General features: G+C 43.6%; 1 protein-coding gene across 1 annotated transcript; it reads right to left on the bottom strand.

Moving 5' to 3' along the window:
- Positions 1-320: 320 nt before the first annotated feature.
- HCST (hematopoietic cell signal transducer) lies at positions 321-25,416 on the bottom strand. The gene is made up of 4 exons (XM_082274096.1): positions 25,235-25,416; positions 10,291-10,314; positions 2,590-2,730; positions 321-767 (listed from the first exon to the last, which is right to left on the bottom strand). The coding sequence occupies exons 1-4, from the start codon at positions 25,287-25,289 to the stop codon at positions 730-732; spliced, it is 258 nt and encodes an 85-aa protein (XP_082130222.1). The 5' UTR covers positions 25,290-25,416; the 3' UTR covers positions 321-729.
- Positions 25,417-26,611: the final 1,195 nt, after the last annotated feature.

Raw genomic sequence — 26,611 nt, 5'->3', positions numbered from 1 at the left:
GATCAAAAATGGGTTGATTCCACAGTCATGTGACTGCACATCTTCCCTGCCCATCCCTTTCCTCAGGTGCAGGCAGGTGAATGACATCACGGGGGGGGGGGGGGATACATTGCCCGCCTATGTATGATGTATCAAGCAGAGCGGGGCAGGGAGCGTGGCAGCAAAGCCAAATAAGACTACATGCTCCCCATTGCACCCTGTTGCTCCAATAATGAAGCTGTGAGACACATGCATGGCATGATCAGAATGCTACAGGAAGGGAGGGGAACTGCCAGGATCTCCAGGTATTCTCTAGTAAACAAGATACTATGTAGCTAAAGAAGGAACATTTACCAGTTACTTTATTTAAAAAGGAGTGCATTTTTTAATCATCAATGTTAAGGTTTACTTACACTTTAAGTGACACTGGGATCATGGGATATGGTTTTAATGCCCGGAAGGGGTATCCACAACAAAAAGACTGGCTGAACATTATTACAAATGTAGGTGAGACAGTTCCGATAGATGTATCTCAATAGCAGTTTTCTCTTTCTTCTTTAATATATTGAAAATTAACAATAAGATTCCTGCATGTAGGACAAGAGTAACTTTATACATGTATGATACATAAGAAGAAACACAGCAAGACTGTGAAGCTTGTCGGTGGGGGAGCAGACCTTTGCTAACTGAATAAAATGTGTAGTAAATAAAAAAGTATCAGAATCCAACGAGTGAGCAAGGAGGTCGTTCTCATCTTATGGGCATGTTCATGTAGACTTTCCTGTCATCTGGAAGACACAAAGGGGACAGCTTGTCATCACATGGCAGCCAAAAATGACAAAGAATCCATTCTTACTAAAACAATATGGATTTTAACATCATCATCCCTTTGTTTTTTGTAGATTGCATGTCTCTTTTTTTTTTATTAATTAACATCAAATGCCTCTAATTGTTTTATTTTCAAATATTTCCTTATTTGAAGTTTCAATTTGAGAGAGACAGTCTGAAAGGAAACAGCTACATTTTACCAAAAGCTAGTTTAGTCCAATTTTACCAAGTATTTCCTGTGTCCCTTCACAGTTCTCTTCCTAATTTCCTTTCTTTCTCCCTTCCTTTCTCACTTCCTTCCTTTCTCCCTTCCTTTCTCCCTTCCTATCTTTCTCCCTTCCTTCCTTTCTCCCTTCCTTCCTCCCTTCCTTTCCCCCTTACTTCCTCCCTTCCTTCTTCCCTTCCTTTCTCCCTTCCTTCCTTTCTTGCTTCCTTCCTTTCTCCCTTCCTTTCTCATTTCCTTCCTTTCTCCCTTCCTTTCTCCCTTCCTATCTTTCTCCCTTCCTTCCTTTCTCCCTTCCTTCCTTCCTTTCTCCCTTCATTCCTTCCTCCCTTCCTTTCTCCCTTCCTTCCTTCCTTTCTCCCTTCCTTTCTCCCTTCCTTCCTCCCTTCCTTCCTCCCTTCCTTCCTTCCTTCCTTTCTCCCTTCCTTCCTTTCTCGCTTCCTTCCTTTCTCGCTTCCTTTCTCATTTCCTTCCTTTCTCCCTTCCTTTCTCCCTTCCTATCTTTCTCCCTTCCTATCTTTCTCCCTTCCTTCCTTTCTCCCTTCCTTCCTCCCTTCATTCCTTCCTCCCTTCCTTTCTCCCTCCCTTCCTTCCTTCCTTCCTTCCTTCCTTCCTTCCTTCCTTCCTTCCTTCCTTCCTTCCTTCCTTCCTTCCTTCCTTCCTTCCTTTCTTCCTTCCTTCCTCCCTTCCTCCCTTCCTTCCTTCCTTCCTCCCTCCATTCCTTCCTTCCTTCCTCTTCTTTTTTCCTTCCTCCTATCCAGGGCTTTTTTTTTCTCAGAAAAAAATGTGCAGAAACTCAACCACCACCCTCCCCAAAACCCCCTCCCAAAAACTGGTCAAAATTTCACTAACAGTGGGAGGATCTTAAAGGGGCATCAAATATTGGGAGTACATTATGTGCAGAGTGCATAGTTTGGCGGGGTTACACACAGAGTGCAGATTTCAGGGGTGTGCTACATGCAGAGTTCGGGAGTGTGCTACGTACATAGTGCAGAGTTTGGGGGTGTGCTGCATACACAGTTCAGGGGTGGGGTGGGCTACACACAGAGTGCAGAGTTCAGCTTTCTTCCACAGCTACTTAGTTCTGCATTCCACATCTCACTTTTATCCCTCTTCTTCTCTAGTACATTTGTACACTGTAGATGGCATCACCTCTCTCACTTGCAAGGAGATTATCCAGTGGGGGTTTCAGCATTCGCACTTCACCCCAGGCACCGGCATCTCCTTTGTCCCCATACTGCACTTGGAATACACGGGAAGCCAGACCTCCATGTTTATGAGTGATAGTGGTGAGTGGGGAGCAGAGGGCCTGAGCCAAAGGTGGTGGAACTGAGTTCCACCAAGTTCCAGCTGAAAAAAAGCCCTGCTCCTATCCTTTTTTTCTTCCCTTCTTCCTTCCCTATCCCCTATCTCATTCCTTCCCTTTCCCCCTCCTATTACTCTTCTCATATCTTTCTTCCCTCCCTGCCTTTCTTACTTTCTTACTTCCTTCTGTCCTTCCCTCCGTCTATGCTTCCTTCCTTCCACCCCTCCATCCCCTTCAGCACAACAGGTCTTACCATTTTTGTCATTTCTCTGAAAGCTATGTTTCGTGCAGTAGTATACCACAAGGATGATGACCACCGTTAAGAAAACATCTCCAACCACCACACCAACCAGAGTGGTTGTATCAATGTGATAGCAGTCCCCACAGGAAGATTCTGCAAAATAAGAGGTGATGGGATAAGGTTTAGACTGGAAAGTTCTTTCTATTTGAATGGAAAATATTCTCTGTGTCTCTGGTGTATGAAACTTCTTAGATGGCCGGCCTATATGTGGAGATTGGGCCATCCAACACCAAAGAGGAATAGTCAAAGCGTCAGAAGTATATCCAACTGTGGGACACTGAGTCAAAAATAAAAACATTTATCCAACATTCTCACTGTGTATTGGCCCTAACACTAACACCTAACCCTATTATTAATCCTAATGTTAACCTTAACTCTAACCATCAGGTGAAAACAGAGGGAAAGGCCAAAGAAAATAATACTAAAACAGCCACCACATCTAATTGATAAGCTGCAATATAAAACATTTTGGGTTTTGAGTTTAATGCATTTTTAATTAATTGGGTTGTGCAACTTTTTATATCAGGATTAAAATGTATAAAGGGGTCTCTCACAGGCTTTACCCTTTTTTTTACATTATGGGATGTCTTTTATTGCTGGGGCGCGGATAATAAAAACGATGGCAACAAGAATCTCTGTTAAGTTCCCCATCATAATTATGTTTCTAAAAAATTATCAAACACCATTGTGCTTTTTTCCAAACTATTTACTTCCTTAAACAATGTATTTAAAGACTACAAAAAGCAGAACCATCCACATGTATATGTAAAAAAAAAATCAGAAGTTGTGACGTCCATATCACTACAACAGTTAAGAAAAACAGTTGGGAATTTATTTTTTATTTCTAAATATTTTTTTTCTGGTAGTCTACGCAATTTCCTGTATTGTTCAAGAAGAGAAAGGGGTGTTATACATCTGTCTTAAAGGACCACTAGGCCTGAACCTCTAAGTCATTAATATAATGTATTATCATATGAGAAAAGTGAAACATATTATATATATATATATATATATATATATATATATATATACACTGTATATATATATACATATATATATATTTATATTTATATATATTTATATATATATATGAAGGGAAAGGTGAAATACATTTAGACCATGAACTCCAAGTCATTAATATAATATAATGTATTATCATATGAGAAAAGTGAAACATATTATTAATAAATACAGTATATATATATATATATATATATATATATATATACACACATATATTTATACACATATATATATATATATATACATATACATACATACATACATACATATATGTACATACATACATATATACTACATACATATATATATATATATGAAGAGAGAGGTGAAATACATTTAGACCATGACCTCCACGTCATTAATATAATATAATGTATTATCATATGAGAAAAGTGAAACATATTATTAATAAATACAGTATATATATATATATATATATATATATATATATATATATACACACATATATTTATACACATATTTATATATATATATATATATATATATATATATATATATATATATATATATATATCTACATATATACATATATATAGAGATAGATAGATAGATAGATAGATAGATAGATAGATAGATAGATAGATAGATAGATAGATAGATAGATAGATAGATAGATAGATAGATAGATAGATAGATAGATAGATAGATAGATAGATAGATAGAGATAGAGATAGAGATAGAGATAGAGATAGAGATAGAGATAGAGATAGAGATAGAGATAGAGATAGAGATAGAGATATAGATAGATATATATATAGATATATATATTATATAAATTAATTTATTATATGAGAAGATTCAGGTAAAATATATTTATCTTAAAGAACCATAATGCCTGGACCTTCAAATTATTAGTATAATATTAATAAAAAAAACGTATTATAAAATATAATATAATATCATATAAAAATACGGCATGTCTTAATAGACGAATAACAGGTAGGGAAATAAACACATATATGAGCGATGTTTTTGCTGACAAATAATTTGTATCTTTCTACATCCTTTCCTGGGATTCACACAGTTCTGCCACACAGCACAGCCCTGTCTAGCAGGAGACCTGATTTGTCACTGCTGCCCATAAATAGCAAATACAGGTTTTCTGTCTCCCCCCCCCCAGCCTCCGACTGGATAGTTAAAGGAGAAGCAGTAGACTGATAAGCTCATTTCTTTGTCACTCTGCTCTCTCCTTCTAGCAGCATACTAAGACTGATGGACAACCGATTGGCTTCTGGTGCTGCTTCTCCCACCCCTAGTCTGAGGTCTGCTGTACAGAGACAACAAGTGGCTGATACCAATTTAAATTGGGGTACCCACAGGACTTGTCCCTCCCCGAACTTTTGACTGGACATAAAATGAAAAGCAGCAGACTGATAAGCTCTTCTCTCTGTCACTCTGCTCTCTCCTCCAATCAGCATGCTCCTTGCACTGCAGCAAAACTGATTGGCTCCTTGTGCTTCTTCTCCCTCCCGTAGTCTGATGTCTGCTGTACAGAAACTGTAAGAGGCTGATACTGCACTTGTGTCTTCTATATCTGCTATTTATAACTTTGAGATGCCTGCAAGGTGCAGAACCTGCTGGATATAGAGGAGACAAACCTGCTGGATATAGAGATCCACAGACAAACCTGCTGGATATAGAGATCCACAGACAAACCTGCTGGATATAGAGATCCACAGACAAACCTGCTGGATATAGAGATCCACAGACAAACCTGCAGGATATAGAGATCCACAGACAAACCTGCTGGATATAGAGATCCACAGACAAACCTGCTGGATATAGAGATCCACAGACAAACCTGCTGGATACAGAGATCCACAGACAAACCTGCTGGATATAGAGATCCACAGACAAACCTGCTGGATACAGAGATCCACAGACAAACCTGCTGGATATAGAGATCCACAGACAAACCTGCTGGATATAGAGATCCACAGACAAACCTGCTGGATATAGAGATCCACAGACAAACCTGCTGGATATAGAGATCCACAGACAAACCTGCTGGATACAGAGATCCACAGACACTGAAAACATAAAGCAGAATTTCACTCAAAAAGATCTTTGCCTAGGTGGAGGATGAAAGCCCTTGCTCCGCCCCCTCCCCTCCTGCATCATCCTGGGACACATCACACTGCGCGAGTTTGTGCATGCGTAGTGGGGAGCCGGATGTGGTTCCCTTCATAGGTGTGCGCAGGGGGTTCATCGCAAAATTTGAGGGGCAGAGGATTTGTGCTTGGAGGGGGGACATTTTTTTTTGGGGGGGGGGGATTTGTGATGGGGGCATATGGGGAAAGAGAGAATTTGAGCTGGGGGGGGAGATTTGAGGATTTGAGCTGGAAGGGGGGTTTCAGTGGGGGAGGGGGAAAGATTTGTTCTGCGAGGAGGGGGAATGTATGCTTAGGGGGTAAGCATGCAGATTAGTGCTCAATTATTTGGGGGGGATTTTTGCTGACACATAATTGGGGGGGCTCAATTTGGAATGTTCGCCCGTGCTCTAGATGACCTGGTCCTAGCACTGAGTGTTTGTAAAAAGCTCAAGACTACAGTTACTCCGCTTCTCAGCTACCTCCTTAGCCAATGGAAACGACACTGTACCCCCCTCCCCTTTTCCAGCATGCCTTATCTGACTTTACAACAGGAGGTGGTGGCAGCTGGAGCCCCCCCCCCCCCGTCCCCAGCATACCTTATTTGACTTTACAACAGGAGGTGGCGGCAGCTGGAGCCCCCCTCCCCTTTCCCCAGAATGCTTATTTGACTTTACAACAGGAGGTGGCGGCAGCTGGAGCCCCCCTCCCCTTTCCCCAGCATGCCTTCTTTGACTTTACAGCAGGAGGTGGTGGCAGCTGGAGCCCCCCCCCCTTTCCCCAGCATGCCTTATTTGACTTTACAACAGGAGGTGGTGGCAGCTGGAGCCCCCCCCCCCCCACCTTTCCCCAGCATGTCTTATTTGACTTTACAACAGGAGGTGGTGGGAACTGGAGCCCCCCCCCCTTTCCCCCGCATGCCTTCTTTGACTTTACAGCAGGAGGTGGTGGCAGCTGGAGCCCCCCCCCCCTTTCCCCAGCATGCCTTATTTGACTTTACAACAGGAGGTGGTGGCAGCTGGAGCCCCCCCCCCTTTCCCCAGCATGTCTTATTTGACTTTACAATAGGAGGTGGTGGGAACTGGAGCAGGCGGGAGAGGGAGGAGTTAACACAGCCTGTAGTGTGGGACTGACTTCAGCCTACCAGGTAAAGGTGTGCTGGACTGAGCACAATGTAGTCAGTACACATACATACACACGCATGGATGTGTGTTTGAGCTTTGGGGTGCGCACCCTAATGCATAAGTCTGCGCACACCTATGGTTCTCTTTCCAAGATGGCAACCCTGGAGACCCACAGCAGTGGGCAGAACCAGTTCCGGGAAGATAGCATGGACTCAAGGCACAGGCACTTACCTGATTTTTAAAAGTCAGCAGCTAATGTGTTTATATGTGTTGATGAATGTACAATTTATACTGTATACCGTATGTGTAAAGTGCTACATAAATTGATGGCGCTATATAAGTATCTGTAATAACTAAAATATGATTAAATAAAAATTTTAATTTCCCCCTCAAAGAATATGCAAATCTAAATTCTTCCAGTAAATATTTAGCTGGCTTCTACCTTTTTCCTTCAAGCCTCCTATTGGTTCTCTTAATGTGATAGAGGACCACATTGACCAATAGGCTGGCTTGCATGGGAAGGATCTGGGTCATACTTGACTTTTGCAAGAAAATCTGTGATTTGCATATCATTCGGCATCAGCTTTCTAAACCTGGGGATTTTCTGATCAATTTGATGTGGTTTCCACTAAAGGTCTCCTCCTATGTCATTTTCCATCGCACATCTAGTTTCACATGGCCAGCTTTGCAAACTGAACCATATACAGTAAGAAAAAACATTTTTGTGTGTGTATATATATATATTTATATTATTTATATATATTATATATGATAATATATATATATATATATATATATATATATATATATATATATATATATATATATATATATATCTATATATATATCATATATAATATATATAAATATAATATATATATAATCATATATCATATATATAATATATATAAATAATATAATATATATATATATATATATATATATATATATATATATATATATATATATATATATAATTTATATATATTATATATGATTATATATTATTATTTATATAATTAAAAGTTTTGTTTTTTTAATGGAAGCCACATCAAATATGATTTTTATGCGAACTACTCAGTGTCCTTAGAGAGCTTGATTTTTCTATTTTGAAATTATTATTATTTTTTGTATTCTCCGTAACCAGCCCCCAGTCTGCAATAGAAACTATTATTGTTATTATTATTACAATTTTATTGGTATTATTATTGTTATTACTACTATTACTACTAATATTATTATAATAACAATAATAATTATTATTATTAACTATTATAATACTATTAATAATAATATTATTATTTTTATTTTACTTTAATATAATATTATTATTATCATTATTATTCTAAGTTCACACATTAATATTCTAAGTTCACACATCTATGTGTGTCAGAAATGCATGCAAAATCGCACGCTATCCCAGTGCACACACAAACTCGCTGCCATCTAGCAGACACATGGAGGTGCTCTTAATCTAACAAAAAAAAAATGATTGGCGCAGATTAAGTTCACTGTATTGTAGGTCAAACTGGGGGTAAATAGGGGTAACAGTATATAGTATAAGGTAGAATTGTCCTAGGAACTGGCTGGATATTCCGCCCACTGTAGTGGCTGCTTTTAACAAGCTTACCATTGTAAAGTAAAGGCCCGTACACACGATACGAAAATCGGAGGTAAAATTTCGTCCGACTAACGATCTGCAGGTTTTCGGATTGTTAGTATAATGCTTTCGACAGCCGATTATGAGTTTTCGGACGACAAAATCTGGATGTGCAGGCTATAAAATTTTTATCGTACGTCAACACAACGTCCGATTTTTGTTTAATTTAGTACAGTTTTCGTCCGAAAAAAATCGTAAGAGCAAGACTAGGCATGCTCAGAAACGAAAGAACACATACAAAATAATTCAACACACATGGCATCACTTCTGAAGTTGAATTCTGTCGTACGTGAATTTTCGTATTAAAGTAACCTCTTCACTTTCCATACGAGACTCGCATGCAACAAAAATTGGACGCAAGATCGTTCAATAATCTGATCGGCTTTAGTCTTTTTATACATCCTATTAAATCATCTATCTGCTGCACTTAGAAGGCGCTGTGTTTTCTCTCCCTCTCGTGCTCTTAATCTGCATCTGCGCACATTTTCATGCATGCCCACCCAGGGCAGCCATCAGAAATTTTGGGGCCCCTTAAACGGCTTTAGGCCTGGGCCCCTCCGGGCCTGACCGCCGACATTTCGCAGGGCCCACCCTCTGGCCATCCCACCAAATCTGCCAACTGGCCATCCCACCAAGTCCTTCAGTGCACCCACTTCTATTTTAACACTCTTACAACTTAATACATGAAAATGAATCCAATCCAGCAAAGCGACATCCCCATATAATCAGCAAAGAGACATCTCAATCCAGTAAAGATCCAGTAAAGAGACGGCCTCATATATTCAGCAAAGAGACATCCCAATCCAGTAAAGAGACAGCCTCACATTTTCAGCAAAGAGACAGCGCAATCCAGCAGAGACATCCCTTCAGCTGCATCGGCTTACTCTGCAGCTGTCCTGCTTTAGCAATTGCTAGTTACTACAGCAGCAACAACTCGGTCTTGTTGGTTGTAGCCTGGGCGGCCGGGCCCCTCGGAACACCTGGGCCCCCTACATGTGTATGGGCTGTCCCCCCCTGATGGCTGCCCTGTGCCCACCCATATGGTTCTTTAACATCATGTGGTTCAGTTCAGGGCGGTGCATTTACAAAAGAGTCAGGGAAATTTTTCTGCAGTTCTCGCGTGTAGAGTAGCCATTGAAATTTATAGTCTGCACCTAAAAGTGATGTGCAGAAACCCGTGAAAAACGCACGAACATGTCCAAGCTTGGTTGCACGGTTGCACCTGTAGTGATCAAAGTCCAAAGGAAGGCCCTGGGTATTTTAAGCAAACACAATTTTATATTAATTGCTGTGCCTGTGATTTTTTAGGTGACTTCCTCCTTTTTACATAATTATTTCTTCTTTTTTTTTTTTTATGGTATTAATTGTAGTAAATTGTAGATTAGCCACAAGAGTCAGGGAGGGGCTACTACATACATACATAGATACATACATACATACATACATACATTGTAGGGGAATATTATACCATGACAGAGAGAGAGACATCAGTTGGAATCGAATGACTGGTTGTTGGCAGCAAAAATAAATAAATAAAAACAGCACAAAAGACACAAATACAAAACATAGACAATAGAGAAACAACACAAATGTGTTACAATGTAGCTCAGAGAACAGGGAGAGCCTTCCATGCTACAAAACTGATACAAACTATTTTTTTTTTTTAGATAGATACAATGATTTTATATAACAATGTTGCAGATACAGATCAAGGGAAACAAAATCATTGGTTTACCTGTGTCAGAAGCTGCTGCAAATCCTGAGCAAAAGAGAAAGAAAAAATGTGAGAAATTGCAGATATTATATTCATAGTCCAATACATATAAGTAGATATAATATAATATAATATAATATAATATAATATAATATAAATATAAGCATAAAATTCTGCATGTGATTGGACATTGGACTAGGAGTGGGTAACACACTGCAGCCAATGAGAGAACAGAGGGTAGCTGAGATCAGAATACATGGAGCCTGTTCATTCTGGGCCTCTCTCTTTTTTCTGGCGCAACATTATTATTGTATTTTTTTTATCATTTATTATAGTTTTTTATTTTATTTTAATAACATCCCCTCTAAGACTGGTCAGGCATATTTAGCGGTGAATCACGTGGGATGGATTTCTCTTTCATAGTCATAAATAAGTATTTGAGTCCTTTCAATGTTTTTTAGTAAATTGTAGAAGCGTTTTCATTAGAAACAAAAAAAACACACACACATATATATATATTCTGGGTCTATCTCCTCTCTCTTGGATGCTGCTATATAGGTATATATATATATATATATAAAATCATTATATATAACTAAACTTTTATTTTTCCATGTGTATGACTCTATGATACAGGGAGAACTTGCAGAGAAGGGAATTACATGAAGCCTTTTTATTCTGGTCTTCTCGCTCTTTTCTAGTGTATGTCAGTAAGTGCTGTTTGATATATATATATATATATATATATATATATATATATATATATATATATATATTCCATACATGTACAGTAATAATAATATATAAATACATTTTTTTGTGCCATTGAAATGAGACTGCAGTCTTACACTGTGATTGGAAGAGAATCAGCAGGGAGGGGGGACACTGGAGGCAGATTACATGCAGCCTGTTCATTCTGAGCTTCTGTCTCTTTTGTTAGTGTTTGCCAACAAAAACTGATTTATATATGTTTTCAATATATGTAATTATTATATATCAATACATATTTTTGTCTCTCTCTCTCTCTCTCTCTATATATATATATATATATATATATATATACAGTGTATATGTATATATATATATGTATATATATATATATATATATATATATATATTTCTTTATTTATTTTTTTTGCTTTGCACCCTTTAAACTCGCAACCACCTCAATGCATTAAGTGTTTTCAGATTAGTCTCTGATTTTATTATTCCATGCACTCAGGTTGTTTTCACTGAAATGAGTTTCTATATCAGTCAGTAATGTACTGTGTGTGGTCTGTTCTCAGGAAACTTCTATGCAGAACATGGCCATGAATCAAGGTGACTTAAAGGACTTTATCTATTCTTTACTTTGACTGCAAGACAACAATGGATGGGCGAGTGCTGTAACTCATAGTAACCTGGTGGGCTGTGTCCGCCTGCTTTATTTACAGTTGATGTAATCCCAGTCACTAAAACCTCATAGAAGCTTTAACATGGAAATGTCATTTTAAAAGTAATTTTCTACATTTTTAACTGTGGCGTTTTGAAAAAAAACCTGTTGATCCTTGTTCAAGCACTTCCTGTTATTGGGTGACAACGCTCTGTCCCTGTTTCCCAGTTTTCTCTAGTGTTGTCACCCTGTCACAGGGGCAATCAGCAAAATAAGCAAAAATAAATAAAAAATCTAACTATATGGCTATAGTTGGGCTTTAGGGTGTCAATATTACTGCTTTATAATAGAGGGTATCATCATTATTATTATCATTAATTGGCTTCAAGAAAACAACATTCGTATAAAGGACAGCTGGGAACCCCCTGAGGGTCTACTCTAAAAAAAAAAAAATGTTTTCTCGCAGGGATGCTGTTAGCTGCACTGGGCATAACAAAAGTTACTATCAGGTTAAATCAATTCCAGTGGGTTTTGTACTGTAATAATAGCCAGCAGAGACTCCATTCATAGAAATAGACATGGCAACCAATGCACTCTAAATACATCAGCTAAATATTAGGGTTTAACCAATACCGATACTAGTATCGGTATCGGTGTTGATGCCAAGCATTTGCACGAGTACTAAATGCTCCAATGCTTGATCCCATACCTCCAGGCTCCAGCAGCCCCACACGAAGAGACGTCAGCGGCATGTTGGAGGCGTTAGAACACAGCGACGGCCATCTTGGTACACCCAGCACTCGCCCGCAGTAATGCTTGCTAGTTCTAACATACAGCCAAGTTATGTTAAACACACCCAAATCAGGGCTGCCTTTCAGTGCCCAACAATGCCACCTATCATTGCCCATAAGTGCTACTTATCAGTGCCCATCAGTGCCACCTATCAGTGCCACCTATCAGTACTCATCAGTGCTGCATATTAGTGCTGACTATCAGTGCCCATTGGTGCTGCATATTAGTGCCTCCCTTTATCAGTGCCACCCCATCAGTGCCCATCAGTGCATCATATCAGTGGCGTCTATCAGTACCCATCAGTGCTGGCTATCGGTGCCCATCAGTACCACCTATTAGTGCCCATCAGTGCCGCCTAGCAGTGCCCATCAGTGCTGCCTATTAGTGCTGCATATCAGTGCCACCTATCAGTGCCCATCAGTGTCGCCTATCGGTGCCCATTAATGCTACATATCAGTGCCCATTAGTGCCACCTAGCAGTGACCATCAGTGCCACCTATCAGAGCTGCATATCAGTACCACCTATCAGTGCCCATCAGTCCTGCATATTAGTGCCTCCTCATCAGTGCCACCCCACCAGTTCCCTTCAGTGCCACCTATTAGTGACCATCAGTGCAGCCAATTAGTGCCTCATCAGTGCCCAACAGTGCAGCCTACCAGTGCCCAACAGTGCAGCCTCATCAGTGCCCATCAGTGAAGGAGAAAAATTACCTATTTACAAAATTGTGCTTTGAAAACAGTCAAGTGACATTAAAAAAAAGTAATCGGTACCGGCGAGTACTTGAAAAAAAGTATCGGTACTTGTACCCAGGCTTTAAAAGGTGGTATTGGTGCAACCCTACTAAATCTTTAGCATTAGCAAAATATAAATTTCCTAGACCTACTGTTTAGTGGTTCTTGGTCTGTTATCTGCCTGACTTCATGCATTGGGACTGATGTACTAAAGGCTGTAAGGGAGTTTGAACATTGACTTTGCACTTTATCACATACAAGGAAAAGAAAAAAGAAAAAATGTTTTTACTTGCATGTGATTGGATGATGGAAGTCAATAGAGCGTCACATCATTCACTCTGTACAAAGGGAAAATTCAATACAACTGTCTCCCAGCTCCTGAGAGTGCTAAACATACAGACTATCAGACTTCTATTGGACTTCTAGTGACCCCTGACCCTTAAAGTGTCAAGATGAGCCAAAGTATAACTAAATAAAATATAACTGAACTTTTATGAAGAGGTTAAGTTGCCCCCACCCATCAGATTCTTCAGTAAAATTGCCCCCCTTTTACCCACCAGCCTCCCATTGTCCCTATTGGTTTTTGCTCCAGCAGTGGTGGGACAAGGTCAACTAGAGCCCAGGGCGAAAATGCCAAACTGTGCAGCCCCCCCCCCCCCTGCACCCCAAAAATGTATAAGCAATATGTGTCCTCGAAAACCCCCCCCCCCCCCCAAAAAAAAAAAAAAAAGAGCTCTAACCTTCACGCTTACCCTCTAAGCATTAATTCCCTTTGCAAGCCAAAATTTTCCCCAAGCAAAAATTCTACCTCCTCCAGTACAAATAACCCCTCCAAGCTCAGATCCCCTCCCTCCCCAAATCCCTTCTCCTAGAACAAATCCTCTACCCAAAACATTTCTCCCATGAGCATTAATCCTCTACCCCCTACAAATCTCCCATTCCCAGCACAATTTCCCCCCAATCATCCCTACTAGCACAAATCCCCTCCTCCAAAGCACCCTTTCTAGCACAAATCATCACTGCGCCCAGGGTCGAATCCCCTTCTGTCCAACCCTTCTCAGAGCCCTGGGTACCAGGCATTGCCATCTGCTAAATGTGCTGGTCACTGCAATGACAGTAATGGGTACACCAAGCCCAGCACACATGGACTTTACAAATCCACACATTCTCTATCCCAAAAAAGTACCTTTTGGGCATGAATCCTCTACCCCCCCCCCCCCCCCTGTGAATCCATCAATCCCAGCACAAATCACCCCCAAATCACCTTTTCCCAAATCATCCCTACTATCACCCCCCCCCCCCCCCCAATCAACGCTGTATCTTGGCCTAGGCCAAGAAGGCCCAGGCCTAGGGCAGCACTTTTTAAAAAAAAATTTGGACTTGTGTTTGCTGCCATTGATTATTTCACTTATTTGTATGAGGACTATGGGCTTTCTAGTTATTATACAAATAAGTTACATAATCCTAGGATTACAATCAGTGGTAGCAAACACAAGTTCAAATATCTTAAAAGAACTTATGGGGTTGCACTGATATGCTGCACTAATGGTCGCTAATATGCTGCACTGATGGGCACTAATATGCTGCTCTGATGGCCACTAATGAGTCGCCAATGGTGGGTACTGATAAACTGCACTGATGGGCACTAATGAGGCTACATTGATGAGGGCGGCACTGATAAGCTTCAATGATGGGGCTGGACTGATATGGTGCCCTGATGGGCACTGATATGATGCACTGATGGGCACTAATAGGCTGCACTGATGGCCACTGATGAGGCGGCACTGATAAGCTGTACTGATGGGCACTAATATGATGCACTGATAGGCTGTACTGGTGGCCACTAATGGGGCTGCACTGATGGCCACTGATGAGGCTGTACTGATATGCTGCACTGATGGGCACTGATAAGGTGGCACTGATGGGCTCTGATAGACTGTGGTTGTGGTTTGTGATTAACAAATGACAGGGCGGGTCATAAACAGGAAGGAGTGTGGCCTTTACAGGAAGGGGTGAGTCATATTTCAATTAGGGGGTGCACAAGTTTAGTCAGGCCTAGGGCAGCACAAAACCTAAATACACTACTGCCCCCCATATCCCTTCCACCCTCCTAGTTCAAATTCCCCCCTTCAAAGCACTTCTTCTAGCACAAAACCCCAAATTCTCACCGTGCACAGGGCAGCCCCCCTCCTGCCTAGCCCTTGTCCTGGCCCTGGGCTCTAGGCATTGCCATCTGCTAAATGTGCTTGGCACTGTAATGATAATAACATGAGCAATATCTGCCTCTCCCAATGACACTATTGATCTTTTTATCTATATGTAAGGGGGAAATTCTTCCCAATGACCACAAGTGTGAGAAGCATTCTTCCCACTGACCATCACACTAATGTATCATCATGAGTTGTAGATATAGTCATGTTTGGCAGGGGTTCCCTGAGACCGGAAAGCTATTAACCGCTTGCCGACCGCCGCACGACTATTTACTGCGGCGGTCAGCCCCTCACAGGCAGAGCGACGTAGTACTACGTCGCTAGCCTGTAAGGGTCTAGGGAGCGAGCGGCGCGCGCGCCCCCGGAGGTACGGACCCCCCCGCGTGTGTGACCGGCGGATCCGATGTCCGCCGGTCACTCGGCGATCGTCGGTGCAGAGGGAGAAAGGCAGGCGGCTAATGTAAACAAGCCGCCGGTCATTCTCCCCAGTGTAGGAATGGTGATCATACGGTTCTACTATGTAGGACCGTTGATCACTGTTCCTACACCTCAAGCCACAGCCAATCACAGTTAGAATCACGCCCCTAGGGAAACACATAACCCCTCCCTCTCAAAAAAAAGTTAACCCCTTCACTGCCAGTGTAATTTTACAGTAACAGTGCATATGTATAGCACTGATTACTGTAGAAATGTCACTGGTAACCCCAAAAGTGTCAAAAATGTCAGTCAAGGGTCCGATCTGTCCGCTGCAATGTCGCAGTCCCGCAAAAAAAATCGCAGATCGCCGCCATTACACGTTAAAAAAAAATGACAAAAATCTTTCCCTTTGTTAGTAATCGCAATAACTTTTGCGCAAACCAATCAAAATACGCTTTTTGTGATTTTTTTTACCAAACATATGTAGCATAAAACAAATTGGCCGAAAATGTTAAAAATTTTGATTTTTACATTTTTTGGGGAATTTCATATAAAAAAAATGTGAAAAATATTGTTATTTTTGCAAAATTGACGCTCTTTTTTTGTTTATAGCGCATGATCAAAAAATCGCACAGGTGATCAAATACCACCAAAAGAAAGCTCTGTTTGTGGGAAAAAAAGGACGTCAAATTCGTTTAGGTACAGCGTCGCACGACCGCGCAATTGTCCGTTAAAGTCACGCAGTGCCGAATCGCAAAATAGGCCCTGGTCAGGAAGGGGGTAAAATCTTCCGGGGCTTAAGTGGTTAAGGGTTCCTCTGAGTTGAAAAGGTTGAGAAAGACTGTGGTAGACTGATGGTGCTGGAACCTTAGGTAGATGTACTTTGGCACTGATTGATGTATTTGCCTAAAATGTACTGGTGGCATCCAAATGGGGCACCCTAATGGGTGGACTGCTCTCAGGAACTACGGAACTGGAACAGTGACCCCCATACTCTAGAAATTATGGTTGAGTGTGAAAATTCAAGCACCACAAGATTTTAAAGTCCGTCATGAGGTTTAAGTCCAAGCATGTGGCAGGTGCTACATCCAACATGTTTCGGAGACTGTTAATTGCTCTCTTCATGAAGGGACAACGTACAGTCCCCAAAATGCATTGGAGAACATTGGAGACAATGTGCAGTCCCTGAAACACTTTGGCTGTATCACCTGCCATAACTTTGGAATAAAACCTAATTTTAGACTAAAATCTTAGTGTGGCGCTTTGACTTTGACACTTAAACCTCATTTCATGGCCCTTATAAGACATGCTCTCGGATAAATTGATCTGTGAATCTTTTTGGCAGCTCAATGTAGAATTATCATCTCATACAAAATAGATTAATGCAGAGGCGTAGCTAGAACCTTCAGGGCCCCAGTGCAAGAAACCATGAAGGGCCTCCCCGGACCCTGGGCGGGGCCCTTCCCTTCAAGCCTGGGGCTCTTCCCACTGATCCTGGGGCCCTTTACCCTCGTTGTGGGGCCCTTTATTATGGTCCCGCAGTGGGACCATATAATAAGTTCTGCAGTGGGCCCCCTTTCTGCCATCTTGGGGTCTCCCCACTGTGGTGGAATGCCAGGGCCCGGTCGCAAGTGTGACCTTTGCGATCCTGGAAGACAGTGATTTCTCTACATGCTGCCCCCGCCGCCCCTCCTATCCAGGTGTACAGGGGAGCTGCACAGGCCCCCAGGAGCAAGGGGCCCGGTTGCAATTGCAACCCCTGCAACCCCTGTAGTTACGCCCCTGGATTAATGCCTTTCATGACAAAAGGACTGAGATGCCCCTTGCACAGTCCAGACAGAAATCTGAAATCTTTAGATGCCTACAGAATACCTTGGCCAACCAACCTTGTGGTTCATATAAGACTGCTTGGAATGGAAATTCTCTTCAGTTAGAATTGTATCCTCTAAAATAATTGGTGTTTCATGACAGGCATACTGAAGTGACCCCCAAGGTTTTACAAAGAGACGACACTCAACAATGGGCTAGTACCTACACATGAGATGAAAGGCCAGCTTTGGGAGGCAAGCAGGGCCGGGACAACGGGTGGGCAGGAGGGGTAGCAGCACTTGGCACCTGTGGTATCATGTCAGGTGGAGGGAGGCCACAAGGAGATTGGGGGAGGAGATTTGTGATAGAAGGGGGGAATTTGGGGGACTGCAGGGGGTAAGTATTGTTGTAGGAGGGGAGATTTGAGAGGGTGTGCTAGGAGCAGTGATTTAAGGGTATTTGTGTTGGTAGGGGGATAAGGAAAGAAGATGTATGCTAGGTGGGGGGATTTGGGGGCAATGTTGCTGGGAGGGGGAGATTTGAAGTGGGGGAGAGAAGATGTGTACTAGGAGCAGAAATTTTAGGGGTAGAGGATTTGTGCTAGGAGGGGTGATTTTTTTTTTTTTTGCAATTTGAGCTGGTGGGAGTTGGGGGGGTGGGGGTCAAAGATTTGTGCTGAGATGGGGGATTTCAGCATATTTGTACTGGGTGGAAGGGGAATTTATACTGAGGGGTTAGCATGCAGATTAGTGCTCAGTGTGTGGGGAGATTTTTACTGAAACATGATACTCATGCATCTTGGGGGGGGGGGCGCAGTTTGCTCACAGTACACCGCAATTCAGCTCTGATGAATCAAAGCTGCATTGCCGAGTACACAGAAGAGAAGGTCCAGCAGCAGGAGCTGTAAAAAAAAAAAGCAGTCTGACAATGTTTATCAACAACATTGCTCAGCCACAAATACAGAAAGATACAATGAAACATTGTTTCATTTTGTATCTTTCTGTATATTCATCTACAGATCAAAGGGATGAACTTCAATCCTCCAATTAAGTTAGGTGAAGTGGTTGTAAAGGCAGAAGGAGTTTTTTTTTTTTAATCTAAATGCATTCTATGCATTCTGGAATCTCTTGTGTGATAACTTGTGTTACTCAATAAAACATTGCATTACAAAAAAGCCTTTTATGCGCAGCAGCCCCCCTCATACTTACCTAAGCCCGATATAGATCCAGCGATGTTGCACGAGCAACTCAGCTGCCTGCGACTCTCCCTCCTATTTGGCTGAGACAGCGGCGAAGCACCATTGGCTCCCGCTGCTGTCAATCAAAGTCAGTGAGCCAATGAGGAGAGAAGGGAGGGGCCGGGCTGCGGCTCCGTGTGTGAATGGACACACAGAGCAGCAGGTCGGCTCGGGTGCCCCCATAGCAAGCTGGAAGGGAGGGAGGGGCCAGAGGTGCCAGTGAGGGACCCGAAAAGAGGAGGATCTGGGCTGCTCTGTGCAAAACCATAACACAGAGCAGGTAAGTATAACATGTTTGTTATTTATGAGAACAGAAAACAAAAATAAGACTTTATTATCACTTTAAAGAAACCTAACAAATAAAAAGAAGTGTTTTTGTTTTGGTTTTTTTTTCAATTAAATGCTCCTTTTTTGAACCCCTTATTAAACCTTAGCTTACTCTAATCACCAATAATTATCTCCTTATTCTCCTTTCAATTACAATTTTCTTGCTGATTTTTTTTTTCTTATTATTTTATTAACTAATATTTAAACTTTTTTTTTCTGTTTTTGTTTGCTTTGTTCATTAATATTTTTACACCTTTTACATAAATTTACAGGTATCACACTGGAAAAAGCACAAAAAAAAATACTTTACTTCATTTGTAAATAACTTTACAATGCTTTGTACTAAAATCATAATTTTAAGGCAAATACAGAATAATTTCCCCCTTTTTTATGTGCAGTCACACTATTTATTTTTTAACTAACACTGCTCAAAAAAAGAAAAAGTGCCTTTTGTTTAATTTTATTACATTTAATCGTCTAAAGATTGCAAAAAAAAAAAAAAAAAAAAATCATTGTTGCAGGACAATTATTCACGAAAGGAAAACCTTGTTGTCCTTAAAAAAACAATATACTGTATTATGTAGGTAATGACAAAATTATAACCAAATAAACAAGCCCATAGCAGAAATTGTAAAATTGCTCTGCTCCTTAAGGGGTGAACAGGGGTGGGAGCCAAAGTGGATAATATTGATGGCGGTGCCCAGGGATGGGACAAGGGGTGGGCAGGAGGGGAGGCTGCCCTTGCCACAGCAGAGCAAGGGGACAATGAATGGACACAGGGCAGTATATCTATTGTAAGAATGCATTAACATTGGGGGAGGGGGGGGGGCACTTTCACGCCCTTACCCTGGGCATTAGATGAGCCTGTCCTGGTTCTGGTGGTGCTTACAATGTTATCCAGTATTATGGTTCGCCTGCAGGTCAGTGTTGAGGAAAACATAAAGTTGAATGAAGAAGAGATAAACTATTTTTTTTAGTGATTGTGGTCCTTTTATTGGACTTTTCCCAAGATCAATTTTTTAGGCTTTGATTATAGGAGAGACATCTCATCTCTTTTAATAAACGCACCCAAAGTGGAATTACATTTATGAATGGAGGTGGACCAGCCCCTGGCTTCTTGTATGACTTCCCTGATAGAATTTCCAGCTCTGTTCCTGTTCCCCTGAGAATTTTGGGGGTTCTTACTCAACAATGTGTGTTCCAGGTCTTCGTGTAACATTCTGCATCATATTAAATAAATGTAAATCCAGCAGGGATGGTGGGAACCCCTCATAATGGGCCCAGAAGGTGTACAGACCCAGGAACTTAGTAAAGGGGGTGGTGGGAGCCCCTCATAATGGGCACAGCCGGTCTACTGACCCAGGAACTCAGCAAAGGCATGGTGGGAACCCCTCATTATGGGCACAGCAGGTGTACAGACCCGGGGACTCAGCACAGGGATGGTGGGAACCCCTCATAATGGGCACAGCAGGTGTACAGACCTGGGAACTCAGCACAGTGATGGGGGGAACCCCTCATAATGGGCACAGCAGGTGTACAGACTCTGGAACTCAGCACAGGGATGGTGGGAAACTGCCATTCCACTCCCTGACAGCGAGGTGTGAGGTTGCTGGTTCCTTAGCTCGTGTGCTTCCAGAAGCCAGGGGCTAGAGTTGCTTCTCTGCCCCAGGAAGGATGCTGGATCCTGGGGAGGACCCTGGCGGGGGCCCCCTGGATAGGCCTGAGACTATGGAAGACATGGAGCTCGGCCGAAGGAGGGGTGAATCCCTGCCTACCTTTAGACGGAGGACTGTTGAAAAGCTGAGGCGGATTGAGAAAGAGGAGGAGAAATTGGCAACTTTGAAAGTAGAATTTAAAAAGAAAAAGTTGTATTGTGCCAAACTGTACAGTAAGAAGAGACCGGCTCTGAGGCCTGAATTGAAGGACTTAGAGCAAGCTTTGAGGAAGCAGAAAGAGTTGGTGAGCTCTCTGAAGGAAAGCTGTGAAGCACTTCAGGAGAAATACAGGAATGAGGAGCGTTTCAGCCGTATGAGGAGAGGAGCCGTTTCCAGCATGGAGAGTGACCCAGTCAGTGAAGAGATGCAGGTACCGACAGAGTCAGCAGAGAGTGAGAAAGTGGGCCCGGAGGATGAGCCCAGCTCTTCAACACCTCAAACATCTGCTGAGCCCCCAATGGCGGAGGCCTCTGTCTCCCTCCCTCTGCAGCAGCAATGTGGAACATCTGAGCAGGAGGTTGAGGGGGGTACTGGCATGTTGGAGTTCGTCGCTGAGCTGGAATCCCCTCTGGATGGAAGAAAGTTCCATTTTTCTGCAGATTCCCCAGATGAGGAGATGGATACCGTTCCTCGCCCTATGAGAGAGAGACCTGTGGAGAGAGGAAGATTCACCATTAAGCCTGCAACATCCAGGAGGGAGTTTGATCCCACCATCAGCCATGACACTGCAGAGGTAACACAGCAAGCAGGTACAGTGTGTGTGCAAGGTGGTGATGTGAACTTTAATGACAATGTGCTTGCTGAGGGTTGTAGTGCTATGGGCTGTCAGCCCACACCCATAGACAATGTGCAGCATGCAGTGCAACCTGATACACCTGCTGAAAAAATTCCACTTTTAAATGCAAGTGGTGAGAAAATTGGAAAAAACTGTGTGTTTCTGGTTGAAGAGTCTGCAGAGAGGAGCACCACGGACATTGCAGAGGCTTTGCCTGGACCAAATACAGTGGCTGTTCCTGAGCATGGTGGAGGAGATGCTGGGAGCAGTAGTACTATAACTTTTTTGGAGTCTGCAGTAGACAAGGCTGTGATTGAACCCAGGAAAGCAGCTGAGTGCTCAGAGAAGGGGGAGGGGGTGGGTCTTGTCTCTGCTGCTCCAAAGACTGCAAGGGTTGATTCAGGCTCCTTGTCATCAGGTGTGGTTGTGTCTAAAGACAATGCTGTAATTGCTGATGTTTCTGGGAGGAAAACCTATGCTGGTGTTGCTGAAGGGTTTGGGAGGGGGGTGCAAGCAGGGAAGGAGCATGGAAATGTTTCATCTTCCTCATTATTTAAAAGGAGGAATGTGGTACAGCTCAGATGGGAAGGCGAAGGTATTCCGCCATATAGGAGAGCTGTGGTTGATAAGATTCTGCAGATGGGCTTTAAACCTGCAGATATCTTTGCCCTGATCAGTCCGACCGGCTCCTATGAGTACGATTTGTCCTTTGTCCGTCCGGAGTCTTTGGACATATTTTGGGAGAAATATGAACATGTGTATAGGAGCCTGCCGGACTGGAAAGGGCTCATCCCCAAAGTTGTGTCACGTCAGCCACTTATTAAAATGGTGACGATTCTTGTGCGCAATGAATCCATACCGCAAGGGGATTTATCTGTATGGCTGAGGAGATATGGAGACATCCTGAGCCCCTTACACAAAATTATGGATGATCGAGGAATATGGACGGGGGGATGGTCTGTGCAGCTAAAACTGAGGGTTATTGATAATGTCATCCAGCATCTGCCATCCTCAGCTTTCCTAGGGAGGGACAGACTGACCATCTTCTATCCAGGCCAGCCAAAGCTGTGCAATAAGTGTGGGGATAAAGGGCACTTTGCATCCTCCTGTCCAGTAATGAAATGCTCTCTATGTCAGGATTTAGGGCATTTGGCAAAGGATTGCAATATTATAAGGTGCAACTTGTGCAATGCAGTTGGGCATCCTTATAGCCAGTGTCCTGAGGCAATGCACAACCAGCCTGAGCTCATGAGAGAGTTTTTCCGTCTGGACATGGAGGATGCTCGGAGCTCAGCAGCTAGGGTGCCTGCGATTCCCTCCGAGACTGTACCAATACCCAGTGTGTCAGTGTCTTCCCAGTCTGTGGTGCCCCAGTCTGTGCCAATACCCAGTGTGTCAGTGTCTTCCCAGTCTGTGGTGCCCCAGTCTGTGCCAATGCCCAGTGTGTCAGTGTCTTCCCAGTCTGTGGTGCCCCAGTCTGTGCCAATGCCCAGTGTGTCAGTGTCTTCCCAGTCTGTATGTAAGGTATCGGTTACTAAGAATGTGTCCAATCCTTCTGTGTCTATGTCTTCCAAAATTGCAGAGGCGGCAAGAGGTGCTGAGGCAGGGGCATCAAGTACAGTGCCAGTCCCCTCCCCTAGACATTGCAGGGCTTCCATTAGGGACCATGGGGTGCAGAGGAGTGGGGAGAATGGTGAAGAGGCTGGCCTGGTGGTAGATAAGGTAAGGGAGAGTGGGGGTGAAGGGGAGGGTAAGAGTGGGGAAACTGTTATTTCCAATTTGTCCAAGGGGGATACGGAATGGTTGGAGGAGAAAAGAAAGAAGGGCAAAAGAAGGAAAAAAAAGTGTTCAGCTACCCACAGTCCTGAGGTTTTGCCTTTGACAAATAAGTTTGGGGTCCTGTCAGATGATGACGATGAATGGGACTTGTTGAGTACAGAATCTTCCATGGATGATGAGTCGCAGGGTGCAGTGAAGCGCACTGGTTCTCCAGGGGGAGAGAGTAGTCAGGCTAAGAAACGGCTGCCTCAATTATCTGTTAAAAGTGGCAACCAATAATGTTATCAGCTGAAAATCAGTCCTAAAATATAATTTTTCATTAAAGGCTCCATGCATGGTGATGTTCCTTAGTCTGGCTCTCTCGTAGGGTTTATGCTGTGTGCAATTTGGTTTATTTATTATGTTCTTGTTTTGTATAGTTATATTCAATTATTTTGTAAATATGTTATTTATAATTTATTTATTATGGTTTTATTGTATATAAGTTGATTGATTGTAAGAATTTCCAATAAACAAAATTAACCCCTCATAATGGGCCCAGAAGGTGTACAGACCCAGGAACTTAGTAAAGGGGGTGGTGGGAGCCCCTCATAATGGGCACAGCCGGTCTACTGACCCAGGAACTCAGCAAAGGCATGGTGGGAACCCCTCATTATGGGCACAGCAGGTGTACAGACCCGGGGACTCAGCACAGGGATGGTGGGAACCCCTCATAATGGGCACAGCAGGTGTACAGACCTGGGAACTCAGCACAGTGATGGGGGGAACCCCTCATAATGGGCACAGCAGGTGTACAGACCCAGGAACTCAGCACAGGGATGGTGGGAACCCCTCATAATGGGCACAGCAGGTGTACAGACCCAGGAATTCAGCACAGGGTTGGTGGTAACCCCTCATAATGGGCACAGCTGGTGTACAGACCTGGGAACTCAGCATAGGGATGGTGGAAACCCCTCATAATGGGCACAGCAGGTATACAGACCCAGGAATTCAGCACAGGGTTGGTGGTAACCCCTCATAATGGGCACAGCAGGTGTACAGACCCGGGAACTTAGCACAGGGATGGTGGGAACCCCTCATAATGGGCACAGCTGGTGTACAGACCTGGGAACTCAGCATAGGGATGGTGGAAACCCCTCATAATGGGCACAGCAGGTGTACAGACCCGGGAACTCAGCACAGGGATGGTGGGAACTCCTCATAATGGGCACAGCAGGTGTTCAGACCCGGGAACTCACCACAGGGATGGTGGGAACTCCTCATAATGGGCACAGCAGGTGTTCAGACCCGGGAACTCACCACAGGGATGGTGGGAACTCCTCATAATGGGCACAGAAGGTGTTCAGACCCGGGAACTCAGCACAGGGATGGTGGGAACCCCTCATAACGGGCACAGCAGGTGTTCAGACTCGGGAACTCAGCACAGGGATGGTGGGAACCCCTCATAATGGGCACAGCAGGTGTACAGACCCGGGAACTCAGCCCAGAGATCTCACTAATAGACTCCCTCAGAGATACAAGAGACTGTCAGGTAGTTGAACTCTCCATTACTGGATTTTTGAGGACGGAGACCCTTAGTTAGGTGTTAGCCTTCTTACAATGGCGTGAAAAAGTTCCCCACAGATTATGTCCTTGCGGCCAGCACATCCCCTTTGAGAGTTTGCGAAAATCTGGCGTAACTTTTACCTCCCCTTCCCCCTAGCCGCCTCAAAGTCTTGTGACATGGCCAAAGCGGAGAACTCTGGCTCCTTTCCCAATCCTCTTCCTCCAATGCCGTAGAGAAGGTGTGAGAATTCTTACCCCAAGGCAGCCACAAGAGGAAGGCTGGGACGATGTGCCTAAAGATGTCGTTCATTTTGGCGCCTGCTTCGCGGAGACGTCGCTCTGCTGGGGGTCCCCACCTTCTGCCGTGCACAAGACAGGATGTCACAAGTGGTTATTGTCTTCCCCTCAGTGCTGAGACAAGAGGGGAACTAACGGCAGGGAAAATATAACGCAGCTCGCCCTCGCTCGATGGACTGCCCCCTTCTCTGGCTGGCTTTGTCATGCATCATACATGATGGATACATTGTTACAGGATCACAAGAATAGCTGTGACTTCAAGCGGAACCACAAATGTAATATATTGCAGCTTACCAGTGGCGGAGCTAGACTTTTAAAACAGGGGTGGCAAAGGGGTGGCAAGGTATTATTTTGGGGGGTCAATATACAAAGTGTTCAATTGCACTAAAAATAAGTTTCCTGTGTGTGCTGCCGCGTTATGTTTTGTTTTGGAGCCGTTTGGAGCACGAAGGAGCTGCGTGTCAGCTTAACCAATGAAAAGTGTAGCAGCAACACGTCCCCCATATAGACCTCCCCCCGTACAGCAGGCCAGGGTAAGGTGAAGTCCCGTCCCCCATATAGATCCCTATAGATCCCCCTTACAGCATGCCAGGGTGAGGTGAGGTCCCGTCCCCCATATAGATCTATATGGGGGACAGGACCTCATCTCACCCTGGTCTACTGTAATGGGGGGACCTATATGGGGGACCTCACCTCACCCTGGCCTGCTGTAAGGGGGGATCTATATGGGACCTAACCTCACCCTGGCCTGCTGTAAGGGGGGATCTATATGGGACCTCACCTCACCCTGGCCTGCTGTAAGGGGGGATCTATATGGGACCTCATCTCATCCTGGTCTACTGTAAGGGGGGGATCTATATGGGGGACCTCACCTCACCCTGGCCTGCTGTAAGGGGGGATCTTAATGGGGGACCTCACCTCACCCTGGCCTGCTGTAAGGGGGGATCTATATGGGACCTCACCTCCCCCTGGCCTGCTGTAAGGGGGGATCTATATGGGGGACCTGGACACTCTATCGTTCAGCCCTACCTATGAGTGTAATGTTTTCAGCAGGGTGGCAAGGACTTCGTCTGGGGTGGCAATTGCCACCCCAGCTAGCCCTCTGGCTAGCTTACCAATTATCAGATGTGGTGACTGCATTTTTTTTTAGGCTCTTCTCCCCCTCTGTTTTCACCTGGTGATCTGCCTAGTAACACACCTCCTGTATCAGAGGGCCCTCACTCTGGAGGAAGGAGCATAGGAGGCACTTTTGGACAGCAGCATTGTCCATCTGGGGAGGGGGGGGGGTTAGATGTACTAGGACAGTGTTTTTCAACCAGGGTGCCCAGGCACACT

Source organism: Pelophylax lessonae, assembly GCF_965119305.1.
Source record: "Pelophylax lessonae genome assembly, chromosome: 12".
Taxonomy (NCBI): Eukaryota; Metazoa; Chordata; class Amphibia; order Anura; family Ranidae; genus Pelophylax; species Pelophylax lessonae.
Note: the sequence above shows the minus strand (reverse complement) of the source record. Positions and strands in the feature narration are given on the sequence as shown.

Bases quoted from the DNA above. Each gene is read 5' to 3' on its own strand.
- HCST (XM_082274096.1), bottom strand. From the start codon at position 25,289: ATGAACGACATCTTTAGGCACATCGTCCCAGCCTTCCTCTTGTGGCTG. The intron at 10,315-25,234 runs GTAAGAATTCTC...TCTTTTGCTCAG, and splicing joins CCTCTTGTGGCTGCCTTGGG to GATTTGCAGCAGCTTCTGAC. The intron at 768-2,589 runs GTAAGACCTGTT...TGTGTCTTCCAG, and splicing joins TCAGAGAAATGACAAAAATG to ATGACAGGAAAGTCTACATG.